We start from the raw sequence: 27833 nt of genomic DNA on the forward strand, positions 1-27833 counted from the left end.
ATTTTTTGCTGAGGTACTATTTTTTGCATTAAATTCACTTACAGTTTTTTGGAGAGATTTTAAGATGCTCTTCAGCGGGAGGGAAAAAGATATATAGAGGCGTTAGATAGAGAAGGGGATAAAATATGATAAAGTGTGTGAGATTAATATTACAGAAGAAGAATAAGTGCAATGTTAAATATAAAAATGCGAAGTGGCGCGCGCGAAGCGCGCGCAATGTTGTGTTCTAGTTAGTTGAAATAAAAAGTACATCTTTAACTATGTTTGATGATATAGATTGTGATAATCAATTAATATCAAAATCTTTCTCTTCTCATTTAGGTAACCCATACAGCACGGGGAGCTCTCGGGGAGCTCCCGAGGAGCTCACAAAATTTTTCATAAGCTTCATTTAAGCTTCCAAAAAATTCGCACAGAGCTGCTATGTCCGCTTTTGAGAGCTCCTTGAGAGCTTCATTTGAGCTCGCAGAGAGTTTATAAATCATGTTTTAAGAGCTCCCTGCGAGCTTCAAAATAATTCTTAGGAAATTTCTATATAAGCTTCCCGGGAGCTTTTATGTCCGCTTTTGGGAGCTCCCTGAGAGCTTAGATGAAGCTATCAGGGAGCTTATATAGAAGCCTCACGGGAATTATTTTGAAGTTCGCAGGGAGTTCTTAAAACATTATTTCTGAACTCCCTGCCAGCTTAAATAAAGCTCTCAGGGAGCTCTCAAAAGCGGACATAGGAGCTGCCGTAAAAAATTTTATTTTTATAATTTCCCCCTTTTGCTCTCTCTGAGTTGCAAAGGCCCACGAACTCTCTTCGTGTAACAAAAACAATATATACTACACTTTGCAGCTAGTGAAGTACTAACTGCTAGGTAAGCCGTGAGTGATGGTTTTCTTTTATAAGCCTTTTGAAGTAAATTTTCTTACGAAAAGGAGCGCCGTGCCTTCGCCTAGTGGCGATCTTGCGAACTACTCGCGACTATATGACTATACATGCAGTACATTAATTTACCCGATATGTTCAATCTCTGGGAGTTTGTTTTGTCGAATTTTATAAACTTCTTGAAAACTCAGCAAAACGAACTGCCTGGGAGCTTGTTTTGTCGAATTTTGTAAGCTCCCCGGGAGCTCAGCAAAATGAACTCCCTGGCAGCTTGTTTTGTCGAATTTTGTAAGCTTCTCGGAAACTCAATAAAACGAACTCCCTGGGAACTTGTTTTGTCGAATTTTGTAAGCTTCTCGGGAGCTCAGCAAAATGAACTCCCTGAGAGCTTGTTTTGTCGAATTTTGTAAGCTTCTCGGGAGTTCAGCAAAATGAACTCCCTGGGAACTTGTTTTGTCGAATTTTGTAAGCTTCTCGGGAGCTCAGCAAAATGAACTCCCTGGGAGCTTGTTTTGTCGAATTTTGTAAGCTTCTCGGGAGCTCAGCAAAATGAACTCCCTGGGAGCTTGTTTTGTCGAATTTTGTAAGCTTCTCGGGAGCTCAGCAAAACGAACTCCCTAGGAGCTTGTTTTGTCGAATTTTGTAAGCTCCTCGGGAGCTCAGCAAAATGAACTCCCTGGGAGCTTAATCGGAGCTTTGTGCTGTATGGGAAGTTATTATACAGAAAAAAAATATATACTATTATTACAAGGAAAAATAATAAATGTTATTTTTTATAACAAATATTTAGATTCTGAAGAGGATTTTTCTTCCCCTCCAAAAAAGCGCTGTTTTGCAGAGCCTAGATATGTTTCAGAAATTAATACTTCTGATGTTAGTACACCGAGAAGAGCAAGAAGAGTAATTAGTTTTATTAAAAAAGAGAATGAAAAAAAAAACAAACAAATAAAGTCCTTACAACATCAAAACAGGCTTTTAATGCGAATTGCTACATTAAAAAATTTAATGTCTCATTTAAAGGAATCAAATTTAATTTCTGATGATGCTAGAGATCATTTAATGGTATAGTATATTTTGAAATAATAATCACATATTTCTGTAAGATTACAGTTGTTATTACACGTTATTAATATACGATTGTACATAAGTAATTAAGAAAATTACAAGTATGTCTAAATTTAACTCTATAAGCAATTAAATAAATCATGTAAAATGTTTTAAACATAATGTTAATATTAACATAATATAATATTTCTATTTTTTATTTAGAACATGCTTCCAGAACCTATAAAGGCAGTAATATCAAGAAAATTGAATAAATTTGGTACTTATTCTCCTGAAATCCGTAGTTTTGCATTAACGTTGCATTTTTATTCACCTAAAGCGTACAATTATGTACGAAGAACGTGGGATAATTTATTACCAAATCCTTCCACGATACGGAATTGGTATCGCGTAGTTGATGGATCTCCAGGTTTTACAAATGAAGCATTAAATGCCATTGCATTGCACAATAATAATTCTAAACCTCTTATTATTAATTTAGTTATAGATGAAATGGCAATAAAGGAAGAAGTGGTTTTTGATAAAGAAAAATTCCATGGTGGTATTGACTATGGTACGTTAGAACATGAAGATAATAATAAAAACATATCTGCTTTTACTGCTAAAAATGCTTTAGTATTTATGGCAGTGTCTCTGAACAATAGTAGGAAAGTCCCAATTGGATATTTCTTAATAAGATCATTAAGTGGCACCGAACGCGCGAATTTGTTAACTCTTGCATTTGAACAATTACATAAAATAAATTGTAAAGTTTTTTCTATAACTTTTGATGGTGCTGCAAGCAACATTAGTATGTGTACTGCTTTAGGTGCAAATTTAACATATGGAAGTAATTTTAAGCCATATTTTATAAATCCAGTTACATCGGAAAAATGTTATATATTTTTTGACTTTTGTCACATGATTAAATTAGTAAGAAATACGATAGGCGACAAAAAAACTTTAAGAACATCAAATGGTGATAAAATTGAATGGAGTCATATAGTTAATCTTCACAATTTACAACAACGAGAAGGTTTAAAAGCTGCTAATAAACTTACTAGTAAACATATAAATTTTCAAAATAATAAAATGAATGTTAAATTAGCAGTACAAACTTTAAGTGAAAGTGTATACAAGTCATTTATGTTTTTATTAATGTTACCAGATCCAACAATAAAACGTCAATTTGCTAATTGCAAAGCAACTGCAGAATTTTGTTTAAACTTTAATAACATAGGTGATATATTAAATTGCAAAAACAGATTTTCTTGTCATAATTTTAATACACCATTAACTTCTGAAAATTATGCACATTTACAAATGCATGTTAAATACTTTGAAGAATATATTAATACATTACAAGATGAGACAGGCACGCCTATTTTAAAGACTAATAGAAAAACGGGTTTTCTTGGACTAATTATATGCTTAAGAAATATATTTGCTTTATTTAATTGTTTAAAATCTTTAGGGATGACATATCTGTTAACGTATAAATTATCACAGGATTTTCTTGAAACATTTTTTAGTGCTATACGAAGTCGTGGAGACTTTAATAATAACCCTAATGCTTTGCAAATAAAAAGTGCATACAAACGGCTATTAATCAGGCATGAATTAAAAGAGTTTGACAACGGCAATTGTCTTTCTGATAGTTTGGAAATTTTACATGTATCATTGAATTCAAAAATGTTTAAGTGTCCCATAGCAAATGAAGAAATAGAAATTTTTGATGAACAAACACTCATTTTCGATCATGATTATATAAACTCATTTTGGCAACTCACACCATATATAGATAACATAGTTCAATACATAGCAGGATATATTTGTAATAAATTATACCGCATTATAAACTGTGATATCTGTAAAAATCAATTATTAGGCGATGCCTTTGTTATCAGAACTAAAGAATAGAGGACCATATTTAAAACCATCTGATGATAATATACAGAATACAGTATACAGAATCTGTAAAATATCAGAGACAACTATCCGGCAATATACAAATGAATTGCAAAAAAATAAAATAAAACAGTTTTTAACAAATACCATATATCGTAGATTATTATCTCCATTTTCTAACGACATTATGCAAAATCATATACTGTCTCAAGATATACTTGATAATCACAGATCACAACTGTGTAAACAAATAATATCATTATATTTAAATATAAGATTGTTTCACGAAGCCAAGAACATGTGTAGTAAAAATGATTTTATTCGACAAAAATATACAAAACTTATTTTATTTAATCATCAATAATAATTTTTATGTTTTATGTTTATATAATTACTTAAAGCTTTATAATTTTAATAATGTATAAAATACTTCTTTATGTTTATTAATTATATTCATATTTTTTTATAAAGTCTATATTCGTTTATTTCTTTATAAAATTTATTCATTTATTTTATATTACATGTATAAATTTTATGTTTATTTTATGTAATATGTATTTATATAATACAGAATAAAAAGAAGCATTATTAACCAAAATATTTTGTTTTTTTACTTAATGCATGGATTAATTTTTCTATTTATTTATTTTACAATTGTATTTTATGTTATACAAACTCACACGTTACAAAATTAATTTTGTAGAAAGTAATTTTATTATTATTAACATATTTTTAACATTTTTAGTTACATATTTAAAATTAATTGTACTTATAATTAATAAAACAATAAAAAAATAAATTTATTAATATAATTAAATAATATACATACTAATAATTAATAAGAGCAGCTTAAGTTTGAGAAACAATTAGAAAATTGATTAAAAATTTAATTAATTTGTTTTTAATATATACAAATATTAACAAAATAAAAATAAATTAAAAAATACATCTCATCCTACTTATCGTCATCATTTATACATTTTTTTTCTTATTATAATATTAATTTAGTAAAAATCTCATTTTTTAACTTTTTAAATTAACCTCTTCTGTCAGAGCATGCGCATAACGTTCGTAGTACATTATCGCCTATATATATTATATTTCTGTCTCGCTTTCTCGGAACCCGTACCGCTTATTGGAGAGATAGGTGGTTAGCAATATAGTAGTATTACATATATGCCGGTAGCACAACGGTCGCATGGGGAGGGGATAGCTAGTAACTCTAGCGACACGACCGCACATGCGCTCAACCCGCTTGAGCACGCTGCAACGTCTCGACATTCTCGGCAGGTCTCGGCTACCGTCGAGAGCGTTCGGCTCGTGTGAGACAGACTCTTCTCTCTCGCGCGCTGAATATTTCTCGATAGCCCGACGGCGAATTTCCTTCGCCACGAGTTGACACTTGACGATGTATGCGTGTGTATATACATATATATATATAAAATTATATATATATATATATATATATATATATATATACACAGGATGTTCCAAATTAACCGGAGGAGCCGGCATGTATGTATTCCTCATAAAAAATTGAGTCGAAAATGTCAGTAGCAAAATCTTGAGGGATCAATAGTTTTTAAATGGTAAGCCTTTGAAACTTTCCAACCACAGGCCGTGAAGCTCGCGCTGTCAGGCGCGGCGCAACTAAGCGGCCGGCCGGTTGCTTTGACGAGTATCGCTAAACGGTGTAGTACCAAACGAGTATAAATCTGTGAAATCTCTATTAATATTTGTTGCTGTATTCTTAAATCGAGTTCAATTTAATTGACAAAAAGTAATATCAGTTGTAAATTCGATAAAACGTCATTTATATCAATAAAAAATATGTGTTTCTGAAATACGTTTTATGTATTGTAACCGCCGCTCGCGAGCGACGGCCAACTTCGCCTCCGTCCCTGGTCGCGGCCCTGAGCCGCCCGGGTGTCGGGGCGACTATCCTCGCGAGGTTTTCCGACGTTACTCTAAGTTGGGCGCCAGGTACGTTAAGCGTACCACTCTGTATTCACCAACTCGCAAACAAATGTGAGGATACTCGACTTTCGGGCGATACGGGCGCACGTTAGGCGACCGGGACGTTAGCGGCTCCGAGATCCAGCTGCTCAGCCCTCAAATGGCAGAGGGGGGAGGTTCGGTGCGGGCGGATGGAATCGGGAAGGCGAGAGAATTACTTGTACGACACAGATGTAACAAATAAAAATAACAATTGTATTTGATCGTAATCAATACAGAAATGGACGACTCTGCGGAGCGGTGGTGGCTCGCGCGCGTTATCAGCGGGTGTCCGCTGGATATCAAATTGTTCGAGAACGGTATGTTGAACGAGCGGGCTATGATGCGTACGCGGGAACTCTCCGACTTGTCTTACGCTTGACTCGGCGTCGTTGGAGGACGCCGACTTCCGTCAGGGTGACCTCGCCAAGGGCGAACGGGACGGATCGCAACTCCGAGCCCGCGCGACATGCGACGGACTCGTGTTCTCCCGTGCTCGAACGATTCTTGCGAAGATAAGCGCGATGATTACTAATGATTCGCCAGTACGGCGGGATACGACGAACGCGTCGATAATTATCCGAATATACTCCCCGAAGGGCTCGCAGTCACAGTGCGATCGACCAAATTATACAACATTGACGAACAAAGTCTTCTACGACGCGACAAGATATAACCCGCGACACGACGACCGGACGCAACAACAATTGACTCGGCTGCGGATCGGGACGCACACGCAACGCGAAACGATTATGAAACACACGGCACGTAGCGAAATCACGCGGACGGGCGCGATCGGGCGAGACGACGATGCTCCGTTGGATCCGCGAGCTCGGGATTCTCATAAACACGCCGAGATTTAGCGACAAGTGCGCGATTTCCTCGCGGCTCGCCCAACCCGCGAAATCGGTGGCTTTACAGTGTGATTGACGCTCGTCTCACCACTTCGCCTCTCCTCGGCTGGCCTCCTCCGGGTCGGGATGACTCTCGTCCCTGCGCCCTTCCTTACACTCGGCTCGGGAACTCGGGACACACACGCACAGTTAATCGCTACGTCCGCAGCACGAGTGAGGAATCTTGGATCTCGCGGGGACCGCTCGGCGGCGCGCCCCACCTTGCCTCCGGCGTTCCCGGCCCTTATTGGCTGATTTCGCGAAAATCGATTTTCGCGCAGAGCGCGGTGCCCACGCTGTCGCCGGCTGATCGATCCACGCACGGCGGTCAATGTTTATGGGCCCCGGGCACGGGAATCCTGGCGCTTCCTTGCGCGGCCGACTCTTTTCTCTTCGCCCGGCGTATCCTCCGCCTTCGGGGCGTCATTTCCTCCTCGACGGGGCGTCGGCGGATCTTGAGTTGTCGTGATTCCTTCGCCGCACTTCCCGCGGTATCGGGTCTGCAGTCGCCCCGTCGGGATGTCGGCCTCGCGCGCCGTCGCTGGATCCTGAAAGCGTGATTCAGCGACAGTATCGGAATTCTTACATGGCACAAACGGTAGGCAAGATAAGGGCGGCATTACCTGCGGACCCCCGCTTAGAAAGGGTCTTCCTCGACTCCCTCGTTGTTCGTTCCTCTGTAATCTCCGGGACGATTTTCCATTGAGACGAGACGTCCGACAATGATAACGAGATCTTCCGAGCCACCGATCTCCGCCGCACCCGCGATATAACGCCCGCAAAATTCTTAACAATTTATTAGATGGACAGCACGTGGGACGCCACACACAAAAGTACAAAAGAATACGCTTTTGCGTCCGCTCCCGAGCGGGAGGACGCAGGGCCCGCGTGATGTTATTGCGTAAGGGCCCTCAGGGCCTTGTGACGGACAGCAGCCTGCGGCTGTCACGTCACAGTATAAATAAATTAATAAATAAAATCAATACTAATTAAATTATTTAATCAAATAATATTAAAAACATCAGTCGACAACATTTCCAAAACTTTTTTTCAAAAAGTTCTGTCACAAACAAAAAACATTTACATTTGAAATTCGCATTTGATGTAAATAAATATTTCATATTTAGGAAATGAAATGAACGAAATTCCAAATTATGATACTGACGAGCGGAGAGTAACGAAACAACGTCCGAGCCACGTCGCGTACTATACACCTCATCGCGAGTGATACCTGACACCATCACAGCTGACTGTAAGCGCAAGAGAAAGAAATAAAGACAACGAACAAGCAAGTAAGAAGCGTCTTCTTTTCTCTCATACCAAACCGAACTTTCACCCTTTGGGTCCTAACCCTTAAGGCAGGACGAATCCCAACTACTTACGGGGAAAGAATTCACGAAACGAGCAAACGCTCACAACAACGTATCATAATAATTGCAAACTATTTTATCATTTCGTGATAAATCGTTCGAAAAGATATCACGAAGTCGATGCATACTAAAACCAGTACACACATAAGATGCACAAACATAACACAAAATTGTCCACATACGTCAGAGGTATTACTTTGAAATTGTTGAGGGTTGTAGAATAAGATTTTGCAATTTCTTCTACGCCGTTTGAGATGCTGAGGGATGATGGGTGGTAATCCGTAGCTGTCGAAATAGTGGCCGACGCCGTCTCTTCCAACGTACATAGCGACCTAATGTGTTCCGGGTTTTGTGTGATCATCGGTATTAGCAATAATTCCTGCAGGTTTACTCCAAACAGTTGGTATTTCATCCGTCGCGTAAACACCGACGGTGTCACAAGGAAATTTTGTAAAGCTGCTCGCAGTTGCAAACTATTCATAACCATCAAGTTATGTGGAGAATTATTTTCTTTTTCTTCTACTGTTTCTTCTTCTTCTTTAGTATTTTGATGTTTATCACGATTATACCATGTCATAGAAGATGATGGGGCTGGTGGCGATAATGGAGACGATGATGTAGAATCCAAAAGACCATAATCTTTAAGCCATTTTCTGATACGTAACGCATTATTTAAAGCACATGTATATTCCCTATTATTTGTCTTACTTTTTATGTTATAAATGAGACAAGTTTGCTCTAACTGTGGTAAACGGTGAAATAATGGACATTCTTGCTCTTCTTCTAAATTTATAATGTTTGTGCTAGTAATACGTTGAATAAATGCTGATTTATCAGCGCTTCTAGTGAATATTTGGTTGGTAAGTTGTGTAACAGTTCTCAAATGTCGACATAAGTTTTTATACGGTGTGTCTCCTTCAAACCACTCAATACCATGGAAATTTTTACTGAGCCAATTGTTTGGAGATTTTAAACGGGCAAACAATTCAGTAAAAGAATACGGCTGTGCAATGATCCAATAAGCGCAAGGGGCGGTGTTTACAGAGACAAGAGCAACTTCTTTTGGAAAAACAGATTCTTCAGTATCCTTGAAGCCTTGTATATCGATAACGATGTTTTACACATATTTTATAATTATAACAGCAAGAAAAGAGAATTACTAATAACTGTAGTAGTAGTAGTGTATATGACCAAGAACTGACGAAGACTGACGGTGCAATATATAAGATCTTTACTGCTGTGCCTGTTCCTATAATGCTTGTCCCCATACTACCGCAGTTTCAGACTGTTTCTGTAATACTTATTTTCATCTCTCTCTCTCTCTCTCTCATGCACACTTATCCACCATAATCCACAATTACTTGTCTTTAGGCGTTAATTTCCAAAATATTATCATATTCAGCATAAATAATACAATTTATCGTATGTTCTAACGCTTCGAAACGCACTTCAATTCTAACATTGCCGTGTTTCATTAAGGGGTTACACCAACCTAGACGGTCGAAAAACAGGCCTAACTTTGATATTTTATTCCTCCTAAACGGGTAGTGGGAATTAAATGAAATTTTGGGTGATTATTGACTTATGTTTCGACAATATAAAAAAAATTTTTTTATTAAACAATGGCGACGGAAAGCAGAAATATGGCCGCCGACACACATTGAGGTTTGGAAAAACGCATTTTGCGGTGACCACTGTCCCGTCTAAACGATCCATCTGAAACAAAAAAACAAAATGGTGTTTTTAAGTTAACAGTAGTGGTTTGTCGGTGACGATCGCCGATTGTCGATTTTATCGTTTGTTACAAAATGGCGATGAGTTGAAGTTAAAATTTAAAAAAAAACGAAAAATTTTTGTCCTTTTCATTTTTTTATTTTTTAATGAAGACCGATTAAAAAAAAAATAGATCGTCACCGACAAAAGAATGTTTCTGAGAGTATTGTGTAAAAATTTGAAAACGATCCATCCATTAGTTTTTGAGATCTGGTGGTCACCGACTTTGAAAACCATGTTTTGAGAAAAACGCGTTTAAAGTTTCAAGTTTAGTTCTACTATTGTTAATAGCCGAATTTTGCACTTTACCTCTAGTCGACAATTCTGGGGCCATATGAGATTCCTTCCACATCAATAATAGCAGTGCTTTGTGAAGACTTTTGTTGACAGCGAGCAATCTTTTCTTCGCGCGTCGCCTTCTGCGCTCGTACTTCGGCCACATTGATGCGCGCTCGGTCTTGATTTTCGCAATATGCAGCACAATTCTTTTATTATCATTAATAAATATGCGGCAGCATCTTCATTAAATGTGTATGCAGCAATATTGGCAGCAATTTGCACAACGTGTGCACCGCTGTGCTGCACTTTTGGCGCTATGCGCCAAATCAGATTGTTCAAACTTTCGTTAACATTTTGCGTAAATCCACCGACGCATTTCTCCAGTAAATTATCACTAGAAAGTTGTTTTCAAATATTGGACGAATGGCTTTAATCACATCATCGTCCAGTGGCGATTTATGTTGATATTGCTCCAATTCGAGCACTCGAACGCTCGATCCCGTTTTACTCAACTCTCTGTAATTCCGGCATTTTTTCAGATATCAACATAAAACTTTCAGGATATATTCTCGAAACTTGAAGCTTCAAGAAAATGTAATAAAAAAAAAATCGAATTTTTTTTTCCGCTAGGTTGGTGTAACCCCTTAAATTCCAATGTGTATTGTCACTTGCTGAAAGATCTGGTGTAAGATCAAATGCAAAAAGACAATAACCGTTTGGATAACACTCACAAAAAATAGAATTGTCCTTGTTTAAAAAATGTATACCTGTTCCAGAAAAAAGCGTATGATAGGCATCCATATATAAATTTTCTTTCGTAAAATCTGGTTGTACGGTTTACTAGGTATTTGTTTACCGTCTACATAAAGAGATAAGTAATTAATTTTGTAATGATGAAAATTAAAAGGATTAAGTTTACGATTTCCGTTGAATGCTTTATTATCAACAAAGCCAATTACATAGGCACACAAAAAAAAAGTGGTTGGTCCGGCAGACTAGACTAGTCAATCCTTATGTATTTCGACCCGCTGAATCCGAATCTAAGGTCAGAATTGCAAAGTTAGCTCGCATTTCCTAATCTAAAAAAAAAATTTTTTTTTTTAATGTTGGTCCGGCGGACCAGACTAGTCTATCCTTATGTATTTTGACCCGCTGAATCCAAATCCAAGGTCAAAATTACTGAATTAGCTCATTTTTTCCTAACCTTAAAAAAAATTTTTTTAGGTTAGGAAATGCGAGCTAACTTTGCAATTCTGACCTTGGATTCGGATTCAGCAAGTCAAAATACATAAGGATTGACTAGTCTAGTCCACCGGACCAATATTTAAAAAAAATTTTTTTTGAGGTTAGAAAATGCGAGTTAACTTTGCAATTCTGATCTTAGATTCGGATTCAGCGGATCAAAATACATAAGGATTGACTAGTCTAGTCTGCCGGACCAACCACTTTTTTTTGTGTGCCTGTGTAATTAAAAAAGAATTTTTTTTGTGGTTAAAAAATGCGAGCTAACTTTGCAATTCTGACCTTAGATTCGGATTCAGCGGGTCAAAATACATAAGGATTGACTAGTCTAGTCCGCCGGACCAACCACTTTTTTTTGTGTGCCTGTGTTATTAAACGTTTTGGTATTTGACCTAATATTACATTGTCGAGTGTTTCACCATATATACCGCTATGTATAGATATAGATTTCACTTCAACACGTGTAAGAGGATACTTCGCGGTGGTTTTTGAAAGAGCTTTAGCATGTGCTAATAATATATCCGGTGAAATCTTTGAATGTCTAACAAGTAGAGTAGCATCAAGTATATGAACCTCGAAATTTTGTTTAGTTTTATCCATAAGACAGACTATCTCTCGAGCGTACCATTCGTAAACGCATTTCTACGCCGTTTACCAGAAATTTTTCTTGATTGAAAACATCACAATGTAAATGGCCCATAAGATCAATCTTCTTGCTATTACTTGTTAATAAACGTCGTTTTACAAAACCTTGATTTAAATCGAATTCGGCCATTGCACCGCTTGTATCTCCATGCCACAATACACTCGTTAAATGAGTTTTTTGCAGCAAGACTATAATTAAGCAATATTTCTATATAAGCTTGGTAAGCATAAGCGTTATTTGGGGGTAATACAAGTTTTTAATTAAAAAAAATATCCATTTAAATAACGAGTACATAAAGTTATTTACAGGCCCTACAAGATTATCAGTTACATCTGAGGATTTTGAAGCTTCTGTAACAACTTCTGTTTTTTTTTTGTAAACAGTAGGCCTTATTTGAACGCACATATGCAACATTGTATGTGGTAAGTCAACGTATTCTTCTCCTTGTCCCGGTACAACAAATTCTATAAGTGAATCATCAGTTAAGGATAATATCGGTTTATAGTGTATCCATTGTGAGTTTTCAATTGTTGCCTGTGTGGGTGGTACGGTAAATAATTCCAATTTTGATTTAAGACATTCACATAAATGAGCATGTAAAAAGATCATGTTCGTTGTTATTTAGCGTCAAATATATTATTGAAATATATCAACAACAGTTCGATTGTTTCATGTATAGCTCTTTTTCTTCGTTTTTTTTTCTTTTTCAACGTGTTTGTTCTGTTATGGTGAGTCGCCTTCTTTTTTTTTTGTTGTTTCACGATATGACCGTTGTCACGGGATTAATTAAATGTCCTATATTTGATTTTCTTAGTGTTTTATACCCCAATCCCTCCATAAGAATATCGATTTTCTCTTTGGCTTTCCGTTTTAACTTCTCAGCTGAATCTTTTATACGGGTATTAAATGCTTCTTTAAACAATATATCTCTTTGTATTATATCATGAGCTACACTCATTCCAGAACGAACAACTTCTTTACCGATAGCCTTTGCACCTTTTGACAAAAGAGGTAAAACACGACGAAAAAGTCCCTCGAGAAAACTACCAATTCCATGTCCTCGTTGATTCGCTGACCCTACATATACGCGTTCAATACCGTTCTGTCTACCACCACCACCATATTGAATATCAAAATACTCATTGTAATATGTCATTTTTTCTTTTTAATGTTTATTTAATCTAATCTAATTTTTTAAAGTGCAGTGTTACAATCAATGTACCGTATTCAAATGATATAGGCTGTCCAAATTCATTTCTTATATCAATCTCAATTGCTTGCATAGAGGTATGAAGTAGCGTTATATATTTGGACGTTGCAAAACTTTTATATTTAACCAAACCATAAAAGTACGATTCTATATCTAAAGATACGGTACGGAGTAATGGTGTTTGCACATCACCTGTAATGTAAGATTCACATATATCTGTATATACAAACAACGTCGTAGGTAATGCTCTGATTAAACTAGCTGATCTAGATGCTATCCAAGGTTCATCATCACCATACAAAATATGATATCCTTTTTTTTTTCATATCTGAATCATATCCAAATATTTGTGTCAATGTTGGCGATAATTGGATAGTATGCTTATATTCTCGGCAATGTTTACAGGAACGTTGTGCTGTAATATAACCGTTTCTATCTAATGTAAAAATTAAATGCTCGCTCAACGATGTTCCATTCACTGTTTTAATAAAATCATCAATTGTCTGATAAAAACCCCGTGGTACAATGTGATGTTCTACAAATATATTTAGCTTTTCTTCTACACCCCTCAATGTATCAAGCATCTGTGGTTCGATGATATAATTTCTTCTTACTATTGTTTTTTCATCTTCAGGAAGATGAAGAAATGTCATAGGTATTTGAATATCAGTTAAAGAAACACCCTATTCACCTTGTAAACGCAATTGTTGCGGTAATCGTGTAATAAAATGTGTCGTTGTGTTATCCGGAAAATATGAGATACTGCTGTTGCTAGGCAAAACTACATAAAAATTATCCCCCATTTTTTTTTCAAATCGTTAGGCTTTATCCACCTATTAAAACTTTCTGAAAAACCACGCCAGCTAACAAAGATACGTCTTGTACGGCCTCGATCTTTACGGCGAATTATTCTTTCAATCATAAGATCTGTCTTTGCATAATCTCGTTGAACTCTGGTCAATTCTTCTTCGTAAAAGACGCCGTCGATGTCTTCACCTTGAAGGTCACGTAAAAAGTAGATCGGTGGCTGTATGGATATACGTATTATAAAAAATATTTCTTTACTCCAACCACCTTCATAATCTTTCGCAAACGCGGCTTTGCTACTACTGATTCGCACAAGATCACCGACCTTGTATTTAGGAATACGGGTACGTTTACAAGCATATCTATGCAAGAGATTTGCTCGAGCAATTCGAACATTGTTCAATGTTACATCTTGGGGGGTCATTTTAATAGCGCTGTGATATGAGCGATTATACGCATCAACAATATTTTGCAGTACATCAATATATCGTTTATTTTTTGTGTTGGTAAAATATCTCCATATACGTTCTTTTAACGTCCTGTTAAATCGTTCGACAACTGCTGCTTTCACATCTGGATTACGAGCTACTCGAAAACCAATTTTTGCATTTTTCAAGTAAATCTGTGTGGCTGCCCCTACAAATTCTTTACCTCGATCAGTCTGTAGAACAATAGGTCGTCTACCATTACAGCGGGATAGTATACGTGCTAAACCTTTTGCAACACCAACACTTGTTTTATCCCGCAGTTTTTCAACTCAAACAAATTTACTTAAAACGTCAATAACGACCAGTAAATATGCATAATTGTTATTATAATTTTTAATTGCCCGTAGATCTACGATATCTGCCTCCCACAAATCATCAATATTATATAAATAGTGAAAACGTCGCGGGTATCGACGTCGTAAAGGCCGGTGTAACGTATATGCATCTTGATTCTCCAACCATGCAATTGTTTTGTCCTTGGAAATTGTTTTATTTGTTTCACGTAATAATTTCGGCGCTTCAGAAAAAGAGGCCTTATTATTTATTAGAAGGGTTGTAATCGATTTTTTCCAATTTCTTTATACTTTAGTTTTAGTTTCTTTTTCTTTTATTTAAAGGGGTTAAACTCTCCCAATTATTCTTACTAGTATAACGCTCGTAGACGTCGGTATCATCCGTGAAAAACTCACTCGAGTCAGATGTCTGACGTACTCTTCCATCAGCATTCAACGGTACAATGTTAGGTATTTGAAGCGTATGACTGTCAGTGCTCAAATCATTTGACCAAAAATTTTGATTTCTTATAAATTCACGGGGTATCTTTGTTACAATTAGACACTGAGCTTTCATTATTTGTACTAGTAGAATTTAAACTTTCTAAACTAGAACTCGAATAACCTAAAAATTAAAAGAATCTATAAGTTATACAGTAGACTTGAAACGTCGAACTTGACATTAAAATTTTATTTTTAAAAAGGGACACCACGCATGAGTGAGACAAAATGTCTTCCGACAAGTCTTTCCATTTTTCTAGAACGCATAGCGTCATTTATAAGATCGATAATATTAGATTCACCTATTTTTAAACCGTTAATAGTGACAACTTCATATTTATCCCCACTTAGTCGATCAGAAGCGTTAGAATGTATATGATTTAATAAAAGTTTAGCTTTTTAACGAAATTTTAAAGGCACACTATCCAAAATTAATAAGTCATCTAGGCAATCTTTTTTTTCATCTCTTCATTCTCTGAATATTTTGATTGTATTGTTTTATAATCGTTATTATCAAGGCTAGATTTAATAGGTGATGTGTTACGTTTTGCCTCTTCCACGAAGTATAGATAACGTTGTAGTATATGTTAGGCCTTGCATTTTTTTCTTTCGTCCGTAAATTTGCTTGAGTTGAGAATTTCACGCATTTCTTCATCTAGTCTACTTAATGTAGTACCAGAAGTTTGAATTGTTTATTATTATTTAATGCATATGTTAATTGCTCGACTTTTTCTTCTGGTATCAAGACCATTTTTTTGCGTATTCTATTATTCTTTAGTTACCTCCTAGCTATAAAACGAGATAATACAGTATAGGCGTTAATAATAAAGATAAGAATCCTCCTCGTTGTACGATTAAGCGCTTTTTGTTCTTCCAAGAATCGTTTTTATTGGCTATTCGTCGTAATATGTGCGCATAACGTTTCAAACGTTGTTTATATGGCTGTTTAAGAGTCACATTACCACGTAATATGTTTAAAGCACACTCACATATACACTTGACGAGTTTTGGATCAGCCTTTTTCAAGATAGCAATTCGTTGTTCGCTACTAAGATGACATAATGCCTGTAGTATTGCAGTATGTTTTTGACCGAATAAAATATGCGCCGGCGGTGCCATTATAAACAAATACGTGATCGCAGGTAATACTGTTATCTGCCTGTCTGTCTGTCAATATAAGAAATGTTTAGCTACTGACAAGATTTGAATTAATTCTTGGGTATAAATATTAGATGTAGATTATCGGAGCTGTTTCCCGTATTATATTTTTACTCTTTATCTCTTTACGTAGTATATAAACATATATTGATACTCATCATCCGGAAATATATGTGTACGAAAACGACAATTTTCCGGTGTGGATTGTTTTAAATCTAGTAATCCCTAGGATTTTTAAACACAACTATATAATTAGCATTCAACGAAATATCCCGCATACCACGACCTTGATGAAATAAATTCTGTGTGATAAAAATAACACTAATATTTTTATGATGGCTCCCTTTTGTAAATAAATCTACAACAGCGTTATCAGATGCTTCGCGCATAAGGTCGTCAATAACAATAAGTTTTGGTCGTAGATTATTGACATAATCATCATTTCGTGGTAGACCCTCGCGAAATTCGACATTGGCTGTTTACGATAATGGCTATCCGAGTAATTTTCTCTAGGACCGAAATATATGATAAGCACAGCCATCTAATACCATGATTCGTGACAACTCAATGCTGTCTGGTATAGCCAAATCAACATCACGAGCGAGTTGCAAGTTCCGTGAGTTTGTAGCAGGTAACCTAAAAAGTACGATATAAATAATTTGATTATTACAATTAAAAATAATTTGTTTTTAATGTATGGTAAAATTATTAACTTCATTAAAATAGTAATTATGTAACACAATCATGTATTTTTAAAATATTGTTTAAAGTAATATTAAAGAGATTATTTTATTTAGAAATATTTTATTTATTTATTTGTCTATCAAGTTTTTATTATAACGATATTATTTCAAAACGTAATATAAAATTTTAATTAAACATTGATTCTTAATAAATGTAATAAACTATGCACTTGCATTACAAATTAAAAAAATTTATTGTAAACATTATTATTAGTCTCACATTAGTGAAATATTCATGCATAACATTCATACATAAAGATATATGATTTTTTAAGTAAAATAATGATAGCACCATGCAACTTATCATTAACAGTTGTTACAAGAAAGAAAAATATTTATACTTAAATCTTTATTTTACTTGTAATCTAAAAAATATTATTAATAATGATTTATTTAGTAATTTTACATAATTTATCTCATTTCTTTCAAAGTGTTAACACCATCTGTTTAATAAAAGATAACTTTTCTAATATATATGTTAGTTAATAATAAATAATAACATTTATTGAGAATCAATGTTTAATTAAAATATTATATTAGGTTTTGAAATAATATCGTTATGATAGAAACTTGATAGACAAAAAAAATATTTGTAAATAAAATAATCTCTGATATTACTTTAGGCAATACTTTAAAAATACATGATTGTGTTACATATAATTACTATTTTAATAAAGTTAATAATCTTATTATACATTAAAAACAGATCATTTTTAATTGTAATAATCAAATTATTTATAATATTTATATTGTATTTTTTAGGTTACCTGCTACAAACTCACGGATTTCGCAACTTGCAACTTGCTCGTGATGTTGATTTGGCTATACCAGACAGCATTGAGTTGTCACGAATCATGCTGGTAGTATAGATGGCTGTGCTCATCATATATTTCGGTCCTAGAAAAAATTACTCGGATAGCCATTATCGTAAACACTCATTGGGTGTTTACGATAATGGCTATCCGAGTAATTTTCTCTAGGACCGAAATATATGATAAGCACAACCATCTACTATCATCATGATTCGTGACAACTCAATGCTGTCCGGTATAGCCAAATCATCACGAGCAAGTTGCGAGTTGCGAGTTCCGTGAGTTTGTAGCAGGTAACCTAAAAAGTACGACATAAATAATTTGATTATTACAATTAAAAATAATCTGTTTTCAATGTATGGTAAGATTATTAACTTCATTAAAATAGTAATTATATAACACAATCATGTATTTTTAAAGTATTGTCTAAAGTAATATTAAAGAGATTATTTTACTACAAACAGCGTTCCGAAATAGGTAGCCAGTGTACTGTAAGAGTGCTGGCTTGAAGTGTATGACGTCATTGATTTTGATGTACTTCCTGTTGCGGCTACTGCGATCAGCGAGGTAAAGCAGTCACAGGCTGCGTTCCGTTTCAATGCATGATGCGCATAATGCATTGTTCATCCTTGTTTAACGTTTGACAAACAACAAGGATGAACGATGCATCATGCGTATCATGCGTGAAACGGAACGTACCCACAGTCACAGTAGTAAAGATGGCTACGCCCTTGTATACTGAGGTTAGTTTGCTTGACGGTGAAGAAAATAAGGTTTACAGTTTAAAAGTAACCGTAGAAAATGCTGAAAAAGCATATAAAGGTAAGAATTTATTTTCTTTAGTTAAAATTTGTGTATAATAATATATGTACGCTACAATAAATTGCAATTTTTAATTTATTAATTGAATTTATTAATTCATTATAATAATTCATTAATTCATTATAATAATTTATTAATTTATTCAGTAATTTATTCATTTATTATTAATCCTTTTATCTATTTCAGACTATCAATTTGCAGCAACATTATTAGAACGTGCAAAAACTAAAGTAACGGGAATTGGTAATATCTAAAATCAATTTTTTTTTCTTTTTTAAAAATAAAATTTTAATGTCAAGTTCGACGTTTCAAGTCTATTGTATAACTTATAGATTCTTTTAATTTTTAGGTTATTCGAGTTCTAGTTTAGAAAGTTTAAGTTCTACTAGTACAAATAATGAAAGCTCAGTGTCTGATTGTAACAAAGAAAATGAGGATACTAAAGGTATATATAGAGATAATTTAAATACGTATTAGGTATTTAGTGAAATTTAATGGAAATTATCAGCATTTCCTTGTGATATATAGAGATATCATCATTGGACAAAGCAAGAAACGTTGCTTCTGATAGACTTATATGTCTCTAAAGAAAAGAAACTCCACAATGGCAAAATCACAGTCAAACGTTATTGGGAGAATATTTCAAAAAAACTGAAAAAAATGGGACATAAGTGGCCAAAAGTGTTGCATAAAATTTTAGGCGATGAAGAGAACTTATAAATCCATAAAAGACCACAACAATAAATCAGGGAACGACACAAAGAAATGGGAATATTTTGATGTAAATATTTATCAATTCTTACATAATTATGCATGACTTTGTACTGTGAATTTACAAGGATATAGAAGTAATAATCTATTAGAAGCAATAGTAGAAAATAAATATTTATACTTTAAATTGCATTTGAAAACAAAAACGAATTGTAGTTAATATTTTTACGCTAACAAGTATTTAAGGATAATTGTATATTTCAGATGATGGATAAAATATTTAATATAAAACCATGGGCAGAACCTTTATCAGTCGCTGGAACAAGTGTTCATGAATCTCACAACTCTAATATGGAAGAAACTCCTGTACAATCAAGTAGTAACAAACAAGGTAAGCAAATATATTAAAAATTAAGGTATCCGGCTACCCGGAATTGTTTAATTATTGAAACACATTTATTTATTATTTTGTTACAAAGTTTCTATGATCACTTGCCCGACTTGTGTGTGTGTGTACATTATACATGTTTGTATAAATATATAATTAAAAAAAAAAAGTTTTATTTTTACAGGGAAAAAAAGGACAATAAATGTGGACAATTACTTGGAGAAATTGTTAGAAGAGAAACGACTCAAACGCGAAGCAGATGAAAGAAAGCATGAAGAAAAAATGTAGCAGTTAAAAGATATAAAAAATTTGTTGCAAAATGTTATTAACAAATAAGTTTAAAATTTTTTATTTTTAAACAATATGTCAAGGAGCATACTTTATTTTGTTTTTCAAATGTTTTGAATACTGTTTATGAATGTTTTTGTTTAGTTTTATGTATTCATTATGTGACATAAAAAAAAAGATTTTTTTTTGTTAACAAGTAGATTTCTTTTGTGTTCTTCTTACGAAGAAAATAAGTCTTCTGATAAGATAGAACTAAAATTCTATTAGAATGTTTTGTCTAGAGCATTTTGTTAAGTATTTCTAAAAACAGCACATTGACTTGATGTTATAAGACTTACATATTATTTTATGTTTTACATATTATATGACTACATATAGTTATATACGCAGAAAAGATGTTACAAAGCTGTGATTCATAAATATAGTCAATAAAAACTAATGTGCAATTAAACCAATGGTAGTTTTTATATTAAAATAATTTTCGCTATATATAATATAAAATTTATTAAATATAAAATACAAATGGGATATATAATATTTGTACATTAAAATGTTTATCAAATATCAATAAAATATTTTTTATTCTGAAAATAATCGAGGATTCATAAGCGAATGGGCAATAAGATTTCGTTTTTGAATACCTTCTTCTGTACTTCGAATATTTATAACGTCATAGTCTGGTCTTACATATGGCGTCTCACCTATTATTATTGGTATATCTATAATATCATTATGCAGCAAATAGATATGTAATATACAACAGGCCACTATATATTTGGATATCAAATCTGTTCTGGTCATTGGCAAATTATCAAGAAAACTTCTAAATCGCCCTTTTAATAACCCCAGTGAATAACCCTTTCTATCATCATACGTGCAGAAGAATGTATTCGATTGTATTGTGTTTCAGTTTCCGTTAAGTGTCCGTTATCTCGGAAAGGAACCATTATATATTTTTGGATTCCATATGCAGCATCTCCCAATAAAGACTATTCTCGGGAAAATTGTCTTCTGTGAACATGGTTTGTAAACGTGACAGCCGGAAGACTCTCATATCATGAACGGAACCAACTTGTCCAGCATAACAATGTAGAAATTTTAAATTAGAATCACATATAACCTGGAAAAATATCATCTTATTTATTGTGTGACATTAAGAGAGTTACTTTTTATCTTTTTTTATTTAATAATATAAACACGTAATACGCACGAGTATGTTGTGTATTTCTGTACCTGTAACTGTATTGAATGGTATCCTTTCCTATTTATGTAGCACTCTGAATTATTTTTTGGAGCTGCAATTGGGATGTGAGTGCCGTCAATTGCATCTATCACCTTTGGAAATCCATATTTATTTTTAATAAATGTCCAAGTAGCTCTTGCTTCTTCAATTGATGGCCATTTTATGAATGTATGCAAATAATAATACAAAGCGGAGATAACTTTTTGTATGCTTCTCCAAGCTGTTGCCCTTCCAACGCCAAATCTATCATTTACACATCTGTAAAATACATCTAATTTTACTCTAGATACATTATAGTAACTTATATGCTTCAAGAAACTGATAAAAATAAATCTTATATATATATTTTTATATTTTTACAATAGAAATATTAAAATATTACCTATATGAATTAGGCGTTGCCATAATCCAAATACTTAATAGCAATTGTTTCTCTGGAGATATTGAGTGACGTCCAAAATTGTCTGACTGTTTACTTAGGTGCGGAGTTAATAATTCCAACAAAAATATAAATGTAGTACGTTTCATCTTGTATATAATAATAATAATTAAATCACAGATAAAATATTTCTTTTCACCAGTATATAAACAAGAAAGGTAAATTTCAATCGATCCAACTGGCTAAATTTATTTAAATAAATCAATTTAGCCAGTTGAGTTGATTAGAATTTTTCTTTGATAATAATAAATAATTTATCTTTATTTTATGGAGCTATTTAATATTTAGAGTTTAATATGTACATTGAATCAACTTAGATATAAATTTATTTATAAAAATCACTGAACAAAGTACAATAATAAAATAAAATTTTAAAACAAAATTGTTTTTTTAAAACATTAATTTCTTTCTTTACACTTTGGTGTGTTACTAATTTTATGCAATGTTAATTTTATATTAATGTTTAATTAAGTTTTTATATTTATGTTTAACAAAAACTTACCAAAAATGCATTTTAAAATCTACATCTGAGTATGATGAGACAATATCTTCCACATAATTTTTACATTTTATTCTTGGCACCCGAGATCGCACAATTAATTCTCTTAAAATTTCTACATCTGAATTGCTGTCACTTGATTCAGTCTCATCAATATTTTCTATTAATAACCCTGGTAGCAAGGTGACATTAATACGACGTCAATAATTCGTCATTTAAGGTCGCAGACATCATGTTACCAAATTAAGATGTAATAGTAACGTCATTTTTTGACCTATTAATTACGTCAGTTATTTATCCATCCTACAACGTATTTCCGACGTCATATTCTTGACTAATTAATAACGTTAGTTAATTGATCATTTTACGACGTATTAATTAGGTTTTATTAGTGACTAATTACTGATATTTAACTATAATTCTTTGTAATAATTGACGATTTGACCTCAAATGACGAATTATTGGACGACACCTTGCTACCTATAACTATTAATCATTATTTAAAGATTGGTTATTAAACAACATTATTAAAATTAATACAATATTTTATATAATTAATACTATCAATATTTTAGAATCATACCAGACAGCACATAATATTTATGATAAATATTTATTAATATTTATTAATATTTATTTTTTCAAAATATTATATAAATATTTTACACATACTTTATATATACGATGAAAAAAATCTTTATTCAACATATTTGTAACGAGCCGTTCCTCCGCCACCGTTAAGGCATATAGATACGAGACCATTACCCTCCTACCTCGTGTAGTCCCCTCCGCTTATCTCTGTCTCCCCGCACATCTCCGCTCCTCTTGTCACCAAACGGGGGCTATAAAAGCTCTCCGCTGGTGATAAAAGAGCAGATCTCCCCGGTCTAGTGAACTGAGCCGACCGATCCTCTTAGCGAATTGAGCTAAGCCTCCAGAGCACGCACTGAGTGCCGAACTTAACCTCACACCGGCTTCCTTGTCAGCGCGCACTGAGCGCTTCCGCGCGCCACATAGTGAGTGGCAGACCATCGCCCCGCTCGTTACCCGGATCCCGGTACGCGCACTGAGCTACCGATCCCGACCGCACACGGGGACCCCGTAATGAGGGGAAACCGCCGACGCGGAGGATCATCCACGCGGGATGATTTTTTTGTTTTGAGAGCTTAATGTGCCAGATCTTCTGCAGATATACGGCACGTGTAACACTGGGCTTTCTCTCGTACTCTTTTACTGATTTTACTGCACTGAATGTTGTGTAGGTGTGTGTATGTGTATGTGTCGTATTTATGTAGATGGGTCAGTTATGGATGAGTGTATGTGTATATGTTTATGTATACGTGTTTGTCCGCATTGAATGAGCTCGGGTCCGCGTAGGTTTGCTATGCCCAAATGACGGTGCGGTACGATAACCCCTGCACGCCCACGCGGGATGATTCTCGCCGACAACAACAGCTGATCGTCGAACAGCTGATCGCTGTGACTACCGAGCCGAGCTCCGCGCCGCACCGCGCACCGCCGCGACCAATCGTAGCGCCGCACCGCACCGCGCAGCCACGACCGTAGCACCGCAGCCAGTCCGACTAAAGATCTATAATCAAGGGTGCGTTCGGGGAGACACTATTAACGCTACAAACGCTAACGCTTAGAGATACTATAACAGAGATTCGCCAATGCGTTAACGATTTCTGATTGGCTCCCGTCGCTTGGGGTATAACCGGAAGTATGAGAGAGAAAGATAGATATAACTGACAGAGAAAGCCTAGCCGATCTAACCTGTCACCTGTCACCTGTCAAAAGAAAACAGAGTAAACCGCCATCGAAAACGTCATATCCGATATCCGGTTTTACCCCAAGACGGCACATTGGCGAATCTCTGTTATAGTATCTCTAGCTAACGCTATCTGAACTGTTCGTGGAGCCAATAGCGCGGTAGTGATAGCGAGTTCCGTGAACAGCTATAGCGTAGCAAACACTGTTGGGCAGTTGATTAGCCACTGCCAGTAATATTAACAAAATGTTTATATATATATTAATAATTATTTATGTTAACAATGTTACTTAGTATATTTATTATTATTTTTCTTTATATATATATATATGATACTTATTTGTTTACATTTATTTTATATTCAATATTTTAATAATTATAAAATGATTATTAAACAATTAAATTTTTCAATGGAAATTGAAATTATTGAAGTTCACAAAATAAAAATTATTAAAGTTATTTACGATCTTATTAAATAAATTTTTTAATTTTTAAATAAATTAAATAATTAATAAGTCCTATATATTACTCTTTAATTAAAATTATTTTATATGTAATAAAATAAAATAATTTAAACAATTTCCTATAAATTTTTATTTTGTTCCATTTTTCTATCTCAATTCAAAATCAAATTAATTAATTATTAATTTATATTTATTTTACATAATATTATATGTTTGAAGCTTATGCCTAATATAATTTTTTTATGTAAATTTATGTTCTTTTGCACTATGTCGTATACTGTCGCTCTTGTATTGCATTAATTATTTAAACTAAAATTTTAAAATAATATATGATTACGTTATTAATTTAATTGATAATAATGATACTTAAGTCGTTTACATATTTGCAATTGGTACAGAAAAGGATTGCATTTTAAGACAAACAGTACATGCTGTTCGCGATCGCTCGCATGTGCCGGATGGCGTCCGCTCATGGGTAATGTCCACGAGGCGATTCCGTGTGAACCGTCAACGAGCGCGTGTATCAGACTCTAAAGCCATGACAGCTCTTGTGAACGGCAGGAGTCTACGGTGCTCCGCATCGTCTCGATTTCGCGTGATCGATCACGGATGCCTTTTCGGTTCGATCTCAAAGCAGTCAGTCAGTCTCGTCTTGTCGTGCGTAGTCGAGCGTCGCGGCTCCCACACAATCGGAGCCTTTGCATTGTAATCATTGTAGTAGTTATAAGTGAGAGTGAATTACATATATGTTTCCATCAAAGAGCGTGTAGTGATTTAATCACAGACTTCTATAATATACTAGACTGCTAGGCTCGTTATATATTCTCCATTTAGTGTGTACCCGAAAAGTATGTACAAATAGGAGCTCATAGGCGGCAGACTGAATTACCGATTGGAATGTGGCTAATATTTTATAGTCCTACGACTATGGATTACTAGAGGAGTGAGTGAGATGTATGATACAATATATACATATATTATGTGATTATGAGAGCGTTCTCCTTGGACGCTTATGCGTACTTATGCGTTAAACGTATCATTCTTTTGCTCTTGTAATATAAAAGAAAAAGATAAAATGACAATAACCAAGGTATGTGATAAAAGGCTGCCCAAATATATATAAAAAAGCGGTATACATTTCTTTTCGTTTAAGTATTAAAACTAAAGGACAAATGATATAACCTCATTTTAAGAGCATTTTTGTATAAAATAACCTAATATTAATGATATTTATTAGTATTATTAAGTATCATTCTTTAAATATATATATATATAAACATTTAAAAAATGTCAACAAATTACTCGTAGCAACTATATGTGACATTTATTGGCATATATATATGTACATATACATTCCACTTGACGAACAATGTACATATATAGTAGATGACACATTCCGATCGGTTATTCAGTCATGTACAACATGTACATTATATACTGGTACGCCTAGGGAATCAAGGTTAGCAGTCTAGTATATTATAGAAGTCTGTGGATTTAATAGTGCCTGCTTTCCTTGCCTATCGCTGACGCTTACGACATTCCCGCCAACACCGGAAAATTTTGCGCTTGCCGCGCGCGTGCAAATCAACGAACACATGCAGTCTAATGAATCAAAATAGTATATATTATTATATACATATTTTGATGAAAAATAATATTAAACTCAAAGATCCAGTCTTGATCATCTTGATAGAAATATATTAATGAAATATTTCACAGAAACTTTTTATTTGATCTCTTTTTATTATTTATTAAGATTTATTAAAATGCATTAAAATTTATTAAAAATTAATATTTAACATTTATTAAAATTTATAAAATTTATTTATATAATAAATAACAATGTAATAAAATAAATTTTATGAATTTTAAGAAATTTTAACAAATTTAAATGAGTATATATTAAGGAATTTTAATATATTTTAATAAATTTAATAAATTTTAATGAAACAGATCTCCTCTCTCTCTCTCTCTCTCTCTCTCTCTCTCTCTCTCTTTCTCTCTCTCTCTCTCTCTCTCAATGAAGAGAGATTTTTAAATAAATATTTTCATTAGGACATATAAACAATTTCTTATGTTATTCTTTTAAGATCACGCATAAATTTTCTCTAACCTTAAAAGAGAGATAGCACGTGATGTTTAAACAGACAATGGTGGGGATTGAGCCAAACGCTATCCATGCACTACCTCTGAAGCAGTAGCATGGATAGCGCGCATTTATGACGTCAAACGCTACGGACAGTGACGTCATCATAATTTTGATAGCGCTATCCAGCGTCTCCGCGAACAGCGGTAGTGCTGCGTAGCGCTAATAGTGAGCTCCCCGAACGCACCCAAGATGGTGGATAGCAGTCATGGTGGGGGGCCATTGGCGCATCTTTGATTATAGGTCTTTAAGTCCGACTACCGCCGCAGCTGATACGAGCGCCGCCTCGCACCGCACCGCCGAAATTACACCGCCACGAGCGCCGTAGTCTTCGAGACCGGCCGCTACCGCAATCGACGCACCTAGAGATACTATAACAGAGATTCGCCAATGCGTTAACGATTTCTGATTGGCTCCCGTCGCTTGGGGTATAACCGGAAGTATGAGAGAGAAAGATAAATATAACTGACAGAGAAAGCCTAGCCGATCTAACCTGTCACCTGTCACCTGTCAAAAGAAAACAGAGTAAACCGCCATCGAAAACGTCATATCCGATATCCGGTTTTACCCCAAGACGGCACATTGGCGAATCTCTGTTATAGTATCTCTAGACGCACCGACCGACCGGTACACGGGCCGTACGCCCGCCGCAGCCAATCCGGCACCGAGACTCTACGCGCACATGCGCACCGCGACACACGTCGCCACAGCGAATCGTCCGCGCCTCGCAGCGAGATACTAGTTCATAAGTACTGTATATTAGATAGGGACATTGTACATATTAGTTAGGCCTAGGATAAAATAAATCTGTAGTGTTAAACATATATCACTTGCCTCCGTTATTCACTTAACCAGCCCGCCGTCCGAACCCTGAATTGCCCTCGGCTATCCGTAGCCAATAGTATTCGAAAATCACGGTTACATATTATTAAAATATAGATTAAATATTTTATATAATATTTATGGTAAATAAAAGATAAAGATTTATATAAGTAATATTTTGTAAATATTTATAAATATTTTATAAATATTTTTATAATATTTATGATA

General features: G+C 34.5%; 2 protein-coding genes across 6 annotated transcripts; one reads left to right on the top strand and one right to left on the bottom strand.

Moving 5' to 3' along the window:
* Window positions 1-17030: 17030 nt before the first annotated feature.
* LOC105828295 lies at window positions 17031-20672 on the top strand. Of its 5 annotated transcripts, none has more exons than XM_036289548.1 (7): window positions 17031-17100; window positions 18477-18834; window positions 19021-19077; window positions 19184-19279; window positions 19363-19615; window positions 19810-19936; window positions 20118-20672. In XM_036289548.1, exons 2-5 carry the CDS (start codon window positions 18669-18671, stop codon window positions 19419-19421), a joined length of 378 nt encoding a protein of 125 aa, XP_036145441.1. In that variant the 5' UTR covers window positions 17031-17100; window positions 18477-18668; the 3' UTR covers window positions 19422-19615; window positions 19810-19936; window positions 20118-20672. The 5 variants fall into 5 exon arrangements, with proteins under 5 accessions (XP_036145441.1, XP_012522005.1, XP_012522004.1 ...); XM_012666551.3 differs by lacking the exon at window positions 17031-17100 and adding an exon at window positions 18258-18305; XM_012666550.3 differs by lacking the exon at window positions 17031-17100 and adding an exon at window positions 18280-18317.
* Window positions 20673-21045: 373 nt separating this feature from the next.
* On the bottom strand, window positions 21046-22653 carry LOC105828296 (putative nuclease HARBI1). Its single transcript, XM_036289547.1, has 3 exons — window positions 21847-22653; window positions 21455-21722; window positions 21046-21341 (listed from the first exon to the last, which is right to left on the bottom strand). The coding sequence occupies exons 1-3, from the start codon at window positions 21990-21992 to the stop codon at window positions 21168-21170; spliced, it is 588 nt and encodes a 195-aa protein (XP_036145440.1). The 5' UTR covers window positions 21993-22653; the 3' UTR covers window positions 21046-21167.
* Window positions 22654-27833: the final 5180 nt, after the last annotated feature.

Source organism: Monomorium pharaonis, chromosome 7 (genome assembly GCF_013373865.1).
Source record: "Monomorium pharaonis isolate MP-MQ-018 chromosome 7, ASM1337386v2, whole genome shotgun sequence".
NCBI classification, from domain to species: Eukaryota; Metazoa; Arthropoda; class Insecta; order Hymenoptera; family Formicidae; genus Monomorium; species Monomorium pharaonis.